The 13,097-nt window shown below is 42.4% G+C and overlaps 1 protein-coding gene across 5 annotated transcripts in view; it reads left to right on the top strand.

Moving 5' to 3' along the window:
• The first annotated feature begins 579 nt into the window (after nucleotides 1-579).
• SLC4A4 (solute carrier family 4 member 4) overlaps nucleotides 580-13,097 on the top strand; it is a 238,071-nt gene continuing 225,553 nt past the window's right edge. For 4 of the 5 annotated variants that reach the window (XM_075860695.1, XM_075860697.1, XM_075860696.1 and 1 more), the window contains exons 1-2: nucleotides 580-1,402; nucleotides 2,173-2,328. In XM_075860695.1, coding sequence (XP_075716810.1) covers nucleotides 2,291-2,328 — 38 coding nt within the window. In that variant the 5' untranslated portion in view covers nucleotides 580-1,402; nucleotides 2,173-2,290. The remainder of the gene's footprint in view (nucleotides 1,403-2,172; nucleotides 2,329-13,097) is intronic. The other variant, XM_075860692.1, reaches the window with a different exon arrangement.

Genomic DNA, 13,097 nt, shown 5'->3' with positions numbered 1-13,097 from the left:
TAACTATGCTGTACCTATAGGACGCGCAGTTTCATAAAATTCCCTGGCTCCTATTTTAGCCAGGTTATACTCTTATACAGAAAAACCCAGTTAAGATGCTGTAACATTTCTTCCATTGTTCACAAATTAGTGTTCCTAGTATTAAAGGGGTTTTTCCATATCAGAAAGTGACGGCAGTATTGTTGGCCCCGTTGAAAATGGGCCCTTCGGTGTTACCCTAATGCCCGAATGGTCAGTCCGCCCCTGCTGTGAAATGAAAAATGGGCATAACATGATCTATTAGTAAACATCTTACCCCTTACATCTTGCACTGTGCATCCTTGCTGTGTGACTTCATAAAGAACTATGCACCATACCAACACACTGTAACCCAGCAATACTAAAAGTTGCCATTACCAGTACTTTACGACCTGCCATAATATTAAGAGAATATACAAAACAGTGACGTAAAAAATGATTGTAACATGGACTATTGGTAAACAGCACTATGTCACCTTGCATCCTCGCTGTGTGACCTCACAAACAGGTGACACTGGTACATTACTCAGGTCAGGTAGAGAAACTTCCTGGCTCTCACCAACACCACCTCCTCTATCCCTCCCAGCGCCCACACTAAATAATTCATGGTTAATAAATACTAAATTTCCAGGGGGAGGAGGAAAGGGAAAAAGAAACACTTGGAGCATTTGATCAGTTCACACAGTGTGGCAACTTATTACTATGAGAGGAAGTCTGTTCCAAGAAGTCTAAGGAGGCATTGAGGAGGCCTGGGATCCCGTCAACTGCTATATAGGCTTTATAACGAAATCATTCAATGCATCAAAAGCTTAATCCGCAAAGAGAGATAGAGAGAAGCTGGTGCACGAACCAGGAGCTGTGCCCATAACACTACCTCCCTGCCCTGCCCAAGCCACTCCTTCCCAGCAATGTAACTCAAGGAGGGAGGGAATAGTGAGGGGGGAGGCAGACTCATGTCACTATTAAATGTGAAACCTCAGGAGTCTCAACAGCAAAGCTGTAGTGTGCAGCTTTCCAAGGGTTGTGCTTCATTCCCTATACACCCTAATGCTTCGCCCCCTCTCCACCCTCACCCTGCTCTTCTTAGCCCTGCTACATTTTTCCTTCTCATAGTATTCCAAGTGTCCGGGTCATTGACAGCAGCAGGCAGGACAGTACTATAAGGATACAGCCAGGAGGAGGGGGCTCCCCTTACTCCCCTTAGTAGCAGCTGGTCCTGCCTGCTTTTCTATTGGAGCTACTTCCATGAAGAACAGGATCTAAACCTGTTTAAACCGTTTCATTACTATTACCTTGTTACTTTCATCAGGCAACTTGGAGCTACAAGTGAATGTGAAGAGAACAGCAGTTTCTAGGATTGGGGTGACATCATATCAACTTCAAGGTAAGGTCCTACCTACATCACCTGTAATACTGTAGAGAACTGGACTCCATCCTGCAGCTCTCCAGTTGTTGCAAAACTACAATTCCCAGCATGACTTGAAAGCTGTGGTCTGTAAGAGCATGCTGGAAGTAGTAGTTGTGCAGCAGCTGGAGAGCTGCAGGTTGGAGATTGCTGCTAAAGTGTGTCAATAAGGTTTCTACGTTTCAAACAGTTGTGGCGGTTTCTTACGTGAGTGAAAGTGAGATGTAAGAAAGTTTGTGAGTGTTGTAGTATACCTAATACAGTATACCTGTCCCACTAAGTATGTGATATTATAGCAATAGCAATACTTCTGTTTACACACATCAAAGGATGGTGACAAGTCCAGAGATTTCACATACCTGGCTGCTTCTTGTTTAAATTTCAATGTGCGCACAATCGAAGCATAGATTATATTTTTATGTTATTTATATCTCATTTACATTTAATGGGGCAAGCAAGCGTTGTCCTTTACATGGAACCAATTCTTACTCTATGTAAAGAGATGGACTGACAGCTCTGAGTGGGCACCATGCTGCCGGGCTGTCAGTACAAAGCACCAGCCACGTACCCTCCTCCTGGCACAGTAAGCGCAACCAGAGACCATGTGCAGGCTGCTTCTAAATGACATGCAAAGCATGAGTGCTTAAAGATCATGTGCAGTGTAATACAGCTTTAGGGATCATGTGCAATACACTGCTACCCAGCTCTAATGCCCTGTAAGGCTTTTTTAATATCAATATAATTTACAGTAAGATCAACATAACGCCACCGGCGGAGACCGCATAACATCAACCATAGACTTTCCCTCATCACTGGCAGAGGAAAGGGTTAAAGATGACTTAAAGAGATTGGTCACGTTTCGATTACATGAGAATTGCACAGACGACCTACACAGGATCCTATAGGTTAGTATAAGACCATGAGGCATGTAAGACGCATACATAGGTCATGTGCAAGTTACCATAAGACTGGTGACTTCTCCTTGTAATAAAAGGCTTCATTATATGTGCACAGAGACTATATAAAAGCAGAGAACAACTTCTCACAGATCACATGTAGTACAAGTCCTGAGCTCAGAGTTCAGTAAGCACAACATTTCTCAGAGGTTATAGCTGTTCTATAAAACTACAAAAAGTTTCAAAGTGCTGCACGTTCTGTGGAAATCTGCCAACAGCTCCAAAAATGTTTCTTGTATTTGTTGTTAGTCTCATGCAAATAAATACAGGGGTACTCCAGCAGAAAATATTTATCCACTGGATAGGTGGTACTAAAATTTTATATCGGTGGGGTTCCAACATCTGTGACGCCCACCGATCACTAGATAGCTAGACCGCCACTCCATATAAACTTCTCACCACTGATGTAAAATATATCACCTAGTGGATAGTTGATACATTTTTCCTCTAGAATAATCCCTTCATATGTAATATATTAATTTTTTTTAACAAATATGCAAACAATGGGCAGATTGGATCTGGGTGGTCACTTCCCACCAGGGAGACAATTTCATTATATGTCCTGTATTACATAAGTGTCATTCAGAAGTTTAAGGACAGGGATAGTTTTTAAGTCACTTAAATATGCACGAGTGACAATAGTGATAAATGCCATGCAATGATTCATGGCATCTTCTTAGGCTTCGTTTACATTTGCGCCAGTGCTCCGTTCCAACGGAACGTCGGAGCTTTCCGTCGGAATGGAGCCCTGACTGACACTATGGTTTCGGTTTCCATCACCATTGATTTCAATGGTGACGGATCCAGTGCTAATGGTTTCCGTTTGTCTCAGTTATGCAAGGGTTCCGTGGTTTTGCCGGAATCAATAGCGTAGTGTCAGTTAGGGTTTCCATTTGTGTCAGTCACGGTCCCGTTCCGACGGAAAGCTCTGACGGAACGGGACTCTGGTGCAGATGTGAACGAAGCCTTAGGCTGGGACAAAACCTAGTGATGCTCTGTACAATCTGCTTCATTTCTATTAAGGTAAACGGTGGCCCAGAATTGTCGGCCTCAACTTTATTCCCATCTCCAGATTAAATACTATTCTCCCCATAACGTATCTATTGTATACATACATAATGTGAACTTCAGCCGCCTATATTGACCTACACAGTCATAATCTAGACCAGTGGGGTAAAACAATATTTTTATAACCCACACATACCCTTCATAAACATTACAAAACATTGCCTTATAACCTTTCCTTAATGGAAAATTGTGGCATTGTTCTTGTTTGCAGACATTGTGTAATCCAGTGCCGTAAATGACTTGTAGATTGCTGGTTATAATTCTATCCTTATGACTACTCAATACTACAATAAAAGTTGTACTTCTTCTGTCGCTTACATACCCAGTGACACCATTGGACATCGAAGGCACATCTGCTGAACTCCTTATGTAGATATGTTTCTAACATAACTGCAACGTATAAGAGTAATATTTACTAAAGGTATCCAAAGCCTTTATCAGTAGTCTCCAATTCAGGCTGTCAGGGCATGCTGGGAATTGTAGTTTTGCAACAGCTGGAGAGCCACAGGTTGGAAACCATTGGTTCATATGTTAGTGATTGATATAACTTAATTTGATAACTTTCCACCATATGTAGAGCAGTGAAAATATTAGTGTCATGGTCTCAGTCGCTCACCATCCTGCTTTCCAATGATCTTCAATAGAGTTTCATGTAGTTTGTGAGTGTAGCTACCTTGCTTGGTAGAGGTCCCTTACATTGGGTGCGCTTAGTTACTGAATACGCGTAAAGAGGCCATATTACAAGTGCAGGTCGATTTAGGATAGACATAGAAACCATGATCATCCTTTATAGATATGAACTAGATGGAAGCTAATAGGTCTGTTCTGTGTCATGTTAATGAATCTAGGCTGATATAAATTACAGATACTCCACCAGTGTGATACTTACAGGGTGAGCCTGGTGTTACTACACGCAGCTGTATCTTCTGTAATAGATTTGTTCTGAATGACCATTAAGTAACGAGAACGATGTTTGCAAAATTTCTCACATTGACTTTTCTGATAAGGTTATTGTGGGAAGCTGACTATAGATGTGATTTTTTCCTCTAATGTCGACAGTCTGGGTCATAATCATTGTGTCAATCGGTGGATTTGTTTAAAGTTTGATCGATTGTTAATCCTAATTGTATATATTATATATTTGGGAATCTGACATGACATTAATGATAGTTCACTGTTAGGGTATGTGCACACGCTAGCTTCCTTTTAGGTCTGAAAAGACAGACTGTTTTCAGGAGAAAACAGCTGCCTCATTTCAGAAGTAAATGCAGCTCCTCGTATTATGCGAGGCGTCTTTGACGCCTGTAATCCTGAGCTGCTCTTCATTGACTTCAATGAAGAACGGCTCAAATTACGTTGCAAAGAAGTGCCCTGCACTTCTTTGCCGAGGTAGTCAATTTACACGTCGTCGTTTGACAGCTGTCAAACGACGACGCGTAAATGACAGGTCGTCGGCACAGTATGTCGGCAAACCCATTCAAATGAATGGGCAGATGTTTGCCGACGTATTGTAGCCCTATTTTCAGACGTAAAACGAGGCATAATACGCCTCGTTTACGGCTGAAAATAGGTCGTGTGAACCCAGCCTTAGACACATTGAAAGTTCTTGTTGCAGATTTTGAGTGCGCGATCAGGCACGGCAACCTCATGCCAAAAATGTCAGGGTTTTTTTTTCAAAAAATGGTCACGTCTATGGCCAGCATTACTCCAATAACCTATATTAACACATATGTTGTGAACAGGGTTGCCAACCATCAATTTATTTTTTTCTGGACAAAATCACGCACAACCAGAATTTTTTACGGACAGTTTTTGAAAATTGAGAATAACATGTTTCTCGAACTTAAAACATTAATATAACCAGGTTAGCAATATTAATTATGAATTAGAAAGTGATAAAAATTAAAAACGATAATAGGTTCAGGTCAACTGTTCATTTTTACTTTTTGTAATGTTCAGTTCAAGGCTGCGGCCAGGGGCGTAACTAGGAAAGACTGGGCCCCATAGCAAACTCTTGACTGGGCCCCCCCCCGGGTGCCACAAGCAGCCTCCCTTATAAATAGTGTCCCCTGTCGAATGTAGATAGTGCCATACAGCCCCCTGTAGATATCGCCATAAAGCCCCCACTTTATATAGCGCTATACAGCTCCCACTGTATATAGTGCCAAGCAGCCCCCCTCCCTTGTATATAGTGCCACACAGCCCCCCCTTAGTAGATAGTGCCACACACAGACCCCTGTAGATTGCACCACACTCAGCCCCCTGTAGATAGAGCCACAGCCCTCCCCATTGTAAATAGTGCCATACAGCTCCCCCTTGTGTATAGTGCCACACAGCTCCCCCTTGTGTATAATGCCACACAGCCCTTCCCTTGTGTATAGTGCCACAAGGTAATGGCACATCCGAGAAAGTTGTATCAGCCAAGGAGATGTCACTCAAACATGGAAAGGTGGGTTTGGTGGCAGGACTATGTGACTCTTCAGGAAAGCTGCACAGCTCCATGACCCTCTAATGAGTAATTAGCATATAGCGTGCACCTTTTTTAAAAGTGGATTTTAAAGATTTTGCTGCATCTGAAAAAACATACATGGGAAACATTGTCAGGTCATGTATTACCGCATGGTGGCAGTTCAAGGGGTTAAAACTACCAGACAGGTTCCCATTAAACATACAATGAATTGAGAACAATTCCATCTGCCCTGCAATTTTGTTATTATAAATATATCCCATATAGTTACAGATCCAGAACCAAGCTTTGTCATATATACAGTTCCAGAACCAAGCTCAGTACATAAATACAGCACTAGAACCAAGCTCTGACATATATACAGCACCAGAACATAGCTTAGTACATAAATACAGCCCCAGAACCAAGCTCAGTACATATATACATCCCCAGAACCAAGCTCAGTACATAAATACATCACTAGAACCAAGCTCAGTACATAAATACAGCACTAGCACCAAGCCCATACCTATATACAGCACCAGAACCAACATCAGTACATGAATACAGCACCAGAACCAACCCCAGTACATAAATACAGCACCAGAACAAACCTCAGTACATAAATACAGCACTAGAACCAAGCCCATACATATATACAGCACCAGAACAAAGCTCAGTGCATAAATACAGTCCCAGAACCAACCTCAGTACATAAATACAGCACTAGAACCAAGCTCAGTACATATATACAATACCAGAACCAATGTCATACGTATATACAGCACCAAAACAAATCTCATACGTATATACAGCACCAGAACAAAGCTCAGTACATATATACAACACCAGCACAAATACAGCTCAATTTAGTGCAACCCCTGCCGTATAGGTTTGTATGGAGTAAAACTACAGCTCCCAGAATGGCCCGAACAATGCTAAGGATTTGCTGGGAGATGCTGTTTCACAAAACGAAAATCATACCACCCATCATTTTGCTGCAGATCATACAGTGACTACAGTGCTGATTAGAGGCAGAATAAACATTTATATTAAGTGACTCACCGGTGACGTCTCAGATTCTAGTTATTTTCTTCTCCCTCAAGTCCAGACCTCTATGATGGATTTCTACCGGCCATGACCCATTTCTGCAGTTTTCCGCTCAGATGTCTTCAGCTTCTCTCTTTTAAAAAATTTCTGCACCTATAAATGAAGCTAAAATTCTCAACACCTCTAAATATGATAAAGCGCCATACACTGTACCTCTAACTATAATAGCGACATACACTGTGTCCCTGATTATAATAGTACCATACACTGCCACACACACACCGTGCCCCCTGTAGATAGTGTCCCCATAGCCCCCTGTAGATAGTGACCCCCATAGAGCCTCTGTAGATAGTGCCCTACATAGAAGCTCCTGTAGATAGTGTCCCACATACAACCCTCTGTAGATAGTGCCCGACACAGAAGCCCCTGTAAATAGTGCCCCACATAGATCACCCTGTAGATAGTGCCAACATATGGACTCAGAGCCTCAAGGCAATAGTGCTAACCACTGAGCCACTGTGCTCCTCTACATATAGCTTCCCCTATAGATAGTGCTTCACGTATAGTGGTATACAGTGCCCTACATATAGCCACCCTCTAGCTAGTGCCCCACAGTTAACCCACCCCTGTATATAGTGTCCCACATATAGCCCACCCCTATAGAAAGTGCCCTAAAATAGCTCCCATATAGATAGTGCTCTACATATAGCCCACCCCTGTATAGTGTCTCACATACAGCTCCCCTTGTATATAGTGCCCCACATATAGACCCCCTGTAGATAGTGGCCCACATATAGACCCCCTCTGTAGATAGTGGCCCACATATAGACCCCCTGTAGATAGTGGCCCACATCCCCACATATAAACCCCCCTGTAGATAGTGCCCCACATATAGACCCCCCCTGTATATAGTGCCCACATATAGATCCCCCTGTATATAGTGGCCCACATCCCCACATATAGACCCGCCTGTAGATAGTGCCACATATATAGACCCTATATAGTGGCCCACATATAGACAACTCCCCCTGTAGATAGAGCCCCCACTATAGATAATGCCGCTCACAGTTTTATTAGAAAAAAAACCAAAAACGTGACATACTCACATGATCCTTTTCCCGCGCCGTCCGATGGCAATGCAAACCTCCTCTCTTCTGAGCAGGTCTGCTGGAGCGGAACGACGTGTCATTCAATGACGCTGATTGGCGGGGCAGTATGACTTGCCCCATCAATCAGCACCTTTCAAGCACGGTAGCAGCACGATTACGTCATCACGCCCCTAGCGTAGTTGAAAGGCGCTGATTGATGGGGCAAGTCATTTTGCCCCGCCAATCGTCGTCATTGTAAGGCGCTAAATGGTCATTCAGCGCTAATGCATGTATTTGGCTGTCGCTAGCATCGGGGCCCCCTCCGCTGCTAGCGACGCCTACGGGCATGAGAGGGCCTGTGTCGCCTGGCCCATACTTGTTGGAGACTTGGCGGTGCGGGCCCCGTAGTAGCGGCGCTACCGCTGTAGTAGCCATAACGTCTGCTAGCATCGCCACCGGGCATATGGGGGCGTGGCGGCACAGGCCCCCTCAAGCCGCTACCATGGTAGTTACGTTACTGGCTCCGGCACTAAAACTTGCAAAGAATACGTACTCAGCTCTAGGAATATCAGTGTAATTTATAAAGAGAGTGCAACATGGATCACCGGAGATAAAGCTACATACTACATATACACGCATTAAAACGTACACACTACATATACACACATTGTACACATATATACATACATACTGCACACACTACATCTACACACTGCACACATACATACATACATACATACATACATACATACATACATACATACATACATACATACATACATACAATGTAATACAATATGTAGTATGCACACATACTACATATTCACACACTGCACACATACTGCCCACACACTGCATATACACACACTGGATACATATATATTGCCCACGCGCTATATATACACACACTGCACACATATATACTGCACACATACATACTGCCCACACACTACATATACACAGACTGCATACATATAAAATGCACACATACAGTGGAGGAAATAAGTATTTGATCCCTTGCTGATTTTGTAAGTTTGCCCACTGTCAAAGTCATGAACAGTCTAGAATTTTTAGGCTAGGTTAATTTTACCAGTGAGAGATAGATTATATAAAAAAAAAAAAAAAATCACATTGTCAAAATTATATATATTTATTTGCATTGTGCACAGAGAAATAAGTATTTGATCCCCTACCAACCATTAAGAGTTCAGCCTCCTCCAGACCAGTTACACGCTCCAAATCAACTTGGTGCCTGCATTAAAGACAGCTGTCTTACATGGTCACCTGTATAAAAGACTCCTGTCCACAGACTCAATTAATCAGTCTGACTCTAACCTCTACAACATGGGCAAGACCAAAGAGCTTTCTAAGGAAGTCAGGGACAAGATCATAGACCTGCACAAGGCTGGAATGGGCTACAAAACCATAAGTAAGGCGCTGGGTGAGAAGGAGACAACTGTTGGTGCAATAGTAAGAAAATGGAAAACATACAAAATGACTGTCAATGGACATCGATCTGGGGCTCCATGCAAAATCTCACCTCGTGGGGTATCCTTGATCCTGAGGAAGGTGAGAGCTCAGCCGAAAACTACACGGGGGGAACTTGTTAATGATCTCAAGGCAGCTGGGACCACAGTCACCAAGAAAACCATTGGTAACACATTACGCCGTAATGGATTAAAATCCTGCAGTGCCCGCAAGGTCCCCCTGCTCAAGAAGGCACATGTACAGGCCCGTCTGAAGTTTGCAAATGAACATCTGGATGATTCTGAGAGTGATTGGGAGAAGGTGCTGTGGTCAGATGAGACTAAAATTGAGCTCTTTGGCATTAACTCAACTCGCCGTTTTTGGAGGAAGAGAAATGCTGCCTATGACCCAAAGAACACCGTCCCCACTGTCAAGCATGGAGGTGGAAACATTATGTTTTGGGGGTGTTTCTCTGCTAAGGGCACAGGACTACTTCACCGCATCAATGGGAGAATGGATGGAGCCATGTACCGTCAAATCCTGAGTGACAACCTCCTTCCCTCCACCAGGACATTAAAAATGGCTCGTGGCTGGGTCTTCCAGCACGACAATGACCTGAAACATACAGCCAAGGCAGCAAAGGAGTGGCTCAAAAAGAAGCACATTAAGGTCATGGAGTGGCCTAGCCAGTCTCCAGACCTTAATCCCATCGAAAACTTATGGAGGGAGCTGAAGATCTGAGTTGCCAAGCGACAGCCTCGAAATCTTAATGATTTACAGATGATCTGCAAAGAGGAGTGGGCCAAAATTCCATCTAACATGTGTGCAAACCTCATCATCAACTACTAAAAGTGTCTGACTGCTGTGCTTGCCAACAAGGGTTTTGCCACCAAGTATTAAGTCTTGTTTGCCAAAGGGATCAAATACTTATTTCTCTGTGCACAATGCAAATAAATATATATAATTTTGACAATGTGATTTTTTTTATTTTTTTTAATATAATCTATCTCTCACTGGTAAAATTAACCTAGCCTAAAAATTCTAGACTGTTCATGTCTTTGACAGTGGGCAAACTTACAAAATCAGCAAGGGATCAAATACTTATTTCCTTCACTGTATATACTGCACACAAGCATACATACTGCCCAAACACTACATAAACACACAATGCACACATACATACTGCACACTCATACGTACTGCACACACACACACATACATACATACATACATACTGCACACATACATACTGCACACATACATACTGCACACATACATACTGCATACATACATACATACATACATACATACTACACACACATATATACTTACTGCACACACATATATACATACTGCACACACATACTGCACAAATACATACATACATACTGCACACATACATACATACATACATACAGCACACATATATACTGCACACATACATACATACATACATACATACATACTGCACACATACATACTGCACACATATATACTCCACACATGTATACTACACACATACATACTGCACACATACATACTGCACACATATGTACTGCACACATACATACTGCACACATATATACTGCACATATACATACTGCCCACACACTACATATACACACAATGCACATACATACTGCACACACATACATACTGCATGCATATATACTGCACACATACATACATACATACATACATACTGCACACATATATACTTCGCACATACATACTACACACATACATACTGCACACATACATACTGCACACATATGTACTGCACACATACATACCTCACACATATGTACTGCACACATACAAACTGCACACATATATACTGCACACATACAGTGAAGGAAATAAGTATTTGATCCCTTGCTGATTTTGTAAGTTTGCCCACTGTCAAAGACATGAACAGTCTAGAATTTTTAGGCTAGGTTAATTTTACCAGTGAGAGATAGATTATATAAAAAAAAAAAAAGAAAATCACATTGACAAAATTATATATATTTATTTGCATTGTGCACAGAGAAATAAGTATTTGATCCCTTTGGCAAACAAGACTTAATACTTGGTGGCAAAACCCTTGTTGGCAAGCACAGCAGTCAGACGTTTTTTGTAGTTAATGCTGAGGTTTGCACACATGTTAGATGGAATTTTGGCCCACTCCTCTTTGCAGATCATCTGTAAATCATTAAGATTTCGAGGCTGTCGCTTGGCAACTCGAATCTTCAGCTCCCTCCATAAATTTTCGATGGGATTAAGATCTAGAGACTGGCTAGGCCACTCCATGATCTTAATGTGCTTCTTTTTGAGCCACTCCTTTGTTGCCTTGGCTGTATGTTTCGGGTCATTGTCGTGCTGGAAGACCCAGCCACGAGCCATTTTTAATGTCCTGGTGGAGGGAAGGAGGTTGTCACTCAGGATTTGACGGTACACGGCTCCATCCATTCTCCCATTGATGCGGTGAAGTAGTCCTGTGCCCTTAGCAGAGAAACACCCCCAAAACATAATGTTTCCACCTCCATGCTTGACAGTGGGGACGGTGTTCTTTGGGTCATAGGCAGCATTTCTCTTCCTCCAAACACGGCGAGTTGAGTTAATGCCAAAGAGCTCAATTTTAGTTTCATCTGACCACAGCACCTTCTCCCAATCACTCTCAGAATCATCAAGATGTTCATTTGCAAACTTCAGACGGGCCTGTACATGTGCCTTCTTGAGCAGGGGGACCTTGTGGGCACTGCAGGATTTTAATCCATTACGGCGTAATGTGTTACCAATGGTTTTCTTGGTGACTGTGGTCCCAGCTGCCTTGAGATCATTAACAAGTTCCCCCATGTAGTTTTCGGCTGAGCTCTCACCTTCCTCAGGATCAAGGATACCCCACGAGGTGAGATTTTGCATGGAGCCCCAGATCGATGTCGATTGACAGTCATTTTGTATGTCTTCCATTTTCTTACTATTGCACCAACAGTTGTCTCCTTCTCACCCAGCGTCTTACTTATGGTTTTGTAGCCCATTCCAGCCTTGTGCAGGTCTATGATCTTGTCCCTGACATCCTTAGAAAGCTCTTTGGTCTTGCCCATGTTGTAGAGGTTAGAGTCAGACTGATTAATTGAGTCAGTGGACGGGAGTCTTTTATACAGGTGACCATGTAAGACAGCTGTCTTTAATGCAGGCACCGAGTTGATTTGGAGCGTGTAACTGGTCTGGAGGAGGCTGAACTCTTAATGGTTGGTAGGGGATCAAATACTTATTTCTCTGAGCACAATGCAAATAAATATATATAATTTTCACAATGTGATTTTCTTTATTTTTTTTTATATAATCTATCTCTCTTTGGTAAAATTAACCTAGCCTAAAAATTCTAGGCTGCTCATGTCTTTGACAGTGGGCAAACTTACAAATTCAGCAAGGGATCAAATACTTATTTCCTCCACTGTACATACTGCTCAAATATATACTGCACACATACATACTGCACACATATATACTCCACATATATTCATACATACTACACACATACATACTTCACACATACATACACACATATATACTGCACACATAAATACTGCACACATATATAATGCAGACATATA

Source organism: Rhinoderma darwinii, chromosome 1 (assembly GCF_050947455.1).
Source record: "Rhinoderma darwinii isolate aRhiDar2 chromosome 1, aRhiDar2.hap1, whole genome shotgun sequence".
Classification (NCBI taxonomy): domain Eukaryota; kingdom Metazoa; phylum Chordata; class Amphibia; order Anura; family Rhinodermatidae; genus Rhinoderma; species Rhinoderma darwinii.
The sequence above is the reverse complement of the archived record's forward strand: the minus strand, read 5'-3'. Positions and strand labels throughout refer to the sequence as shown.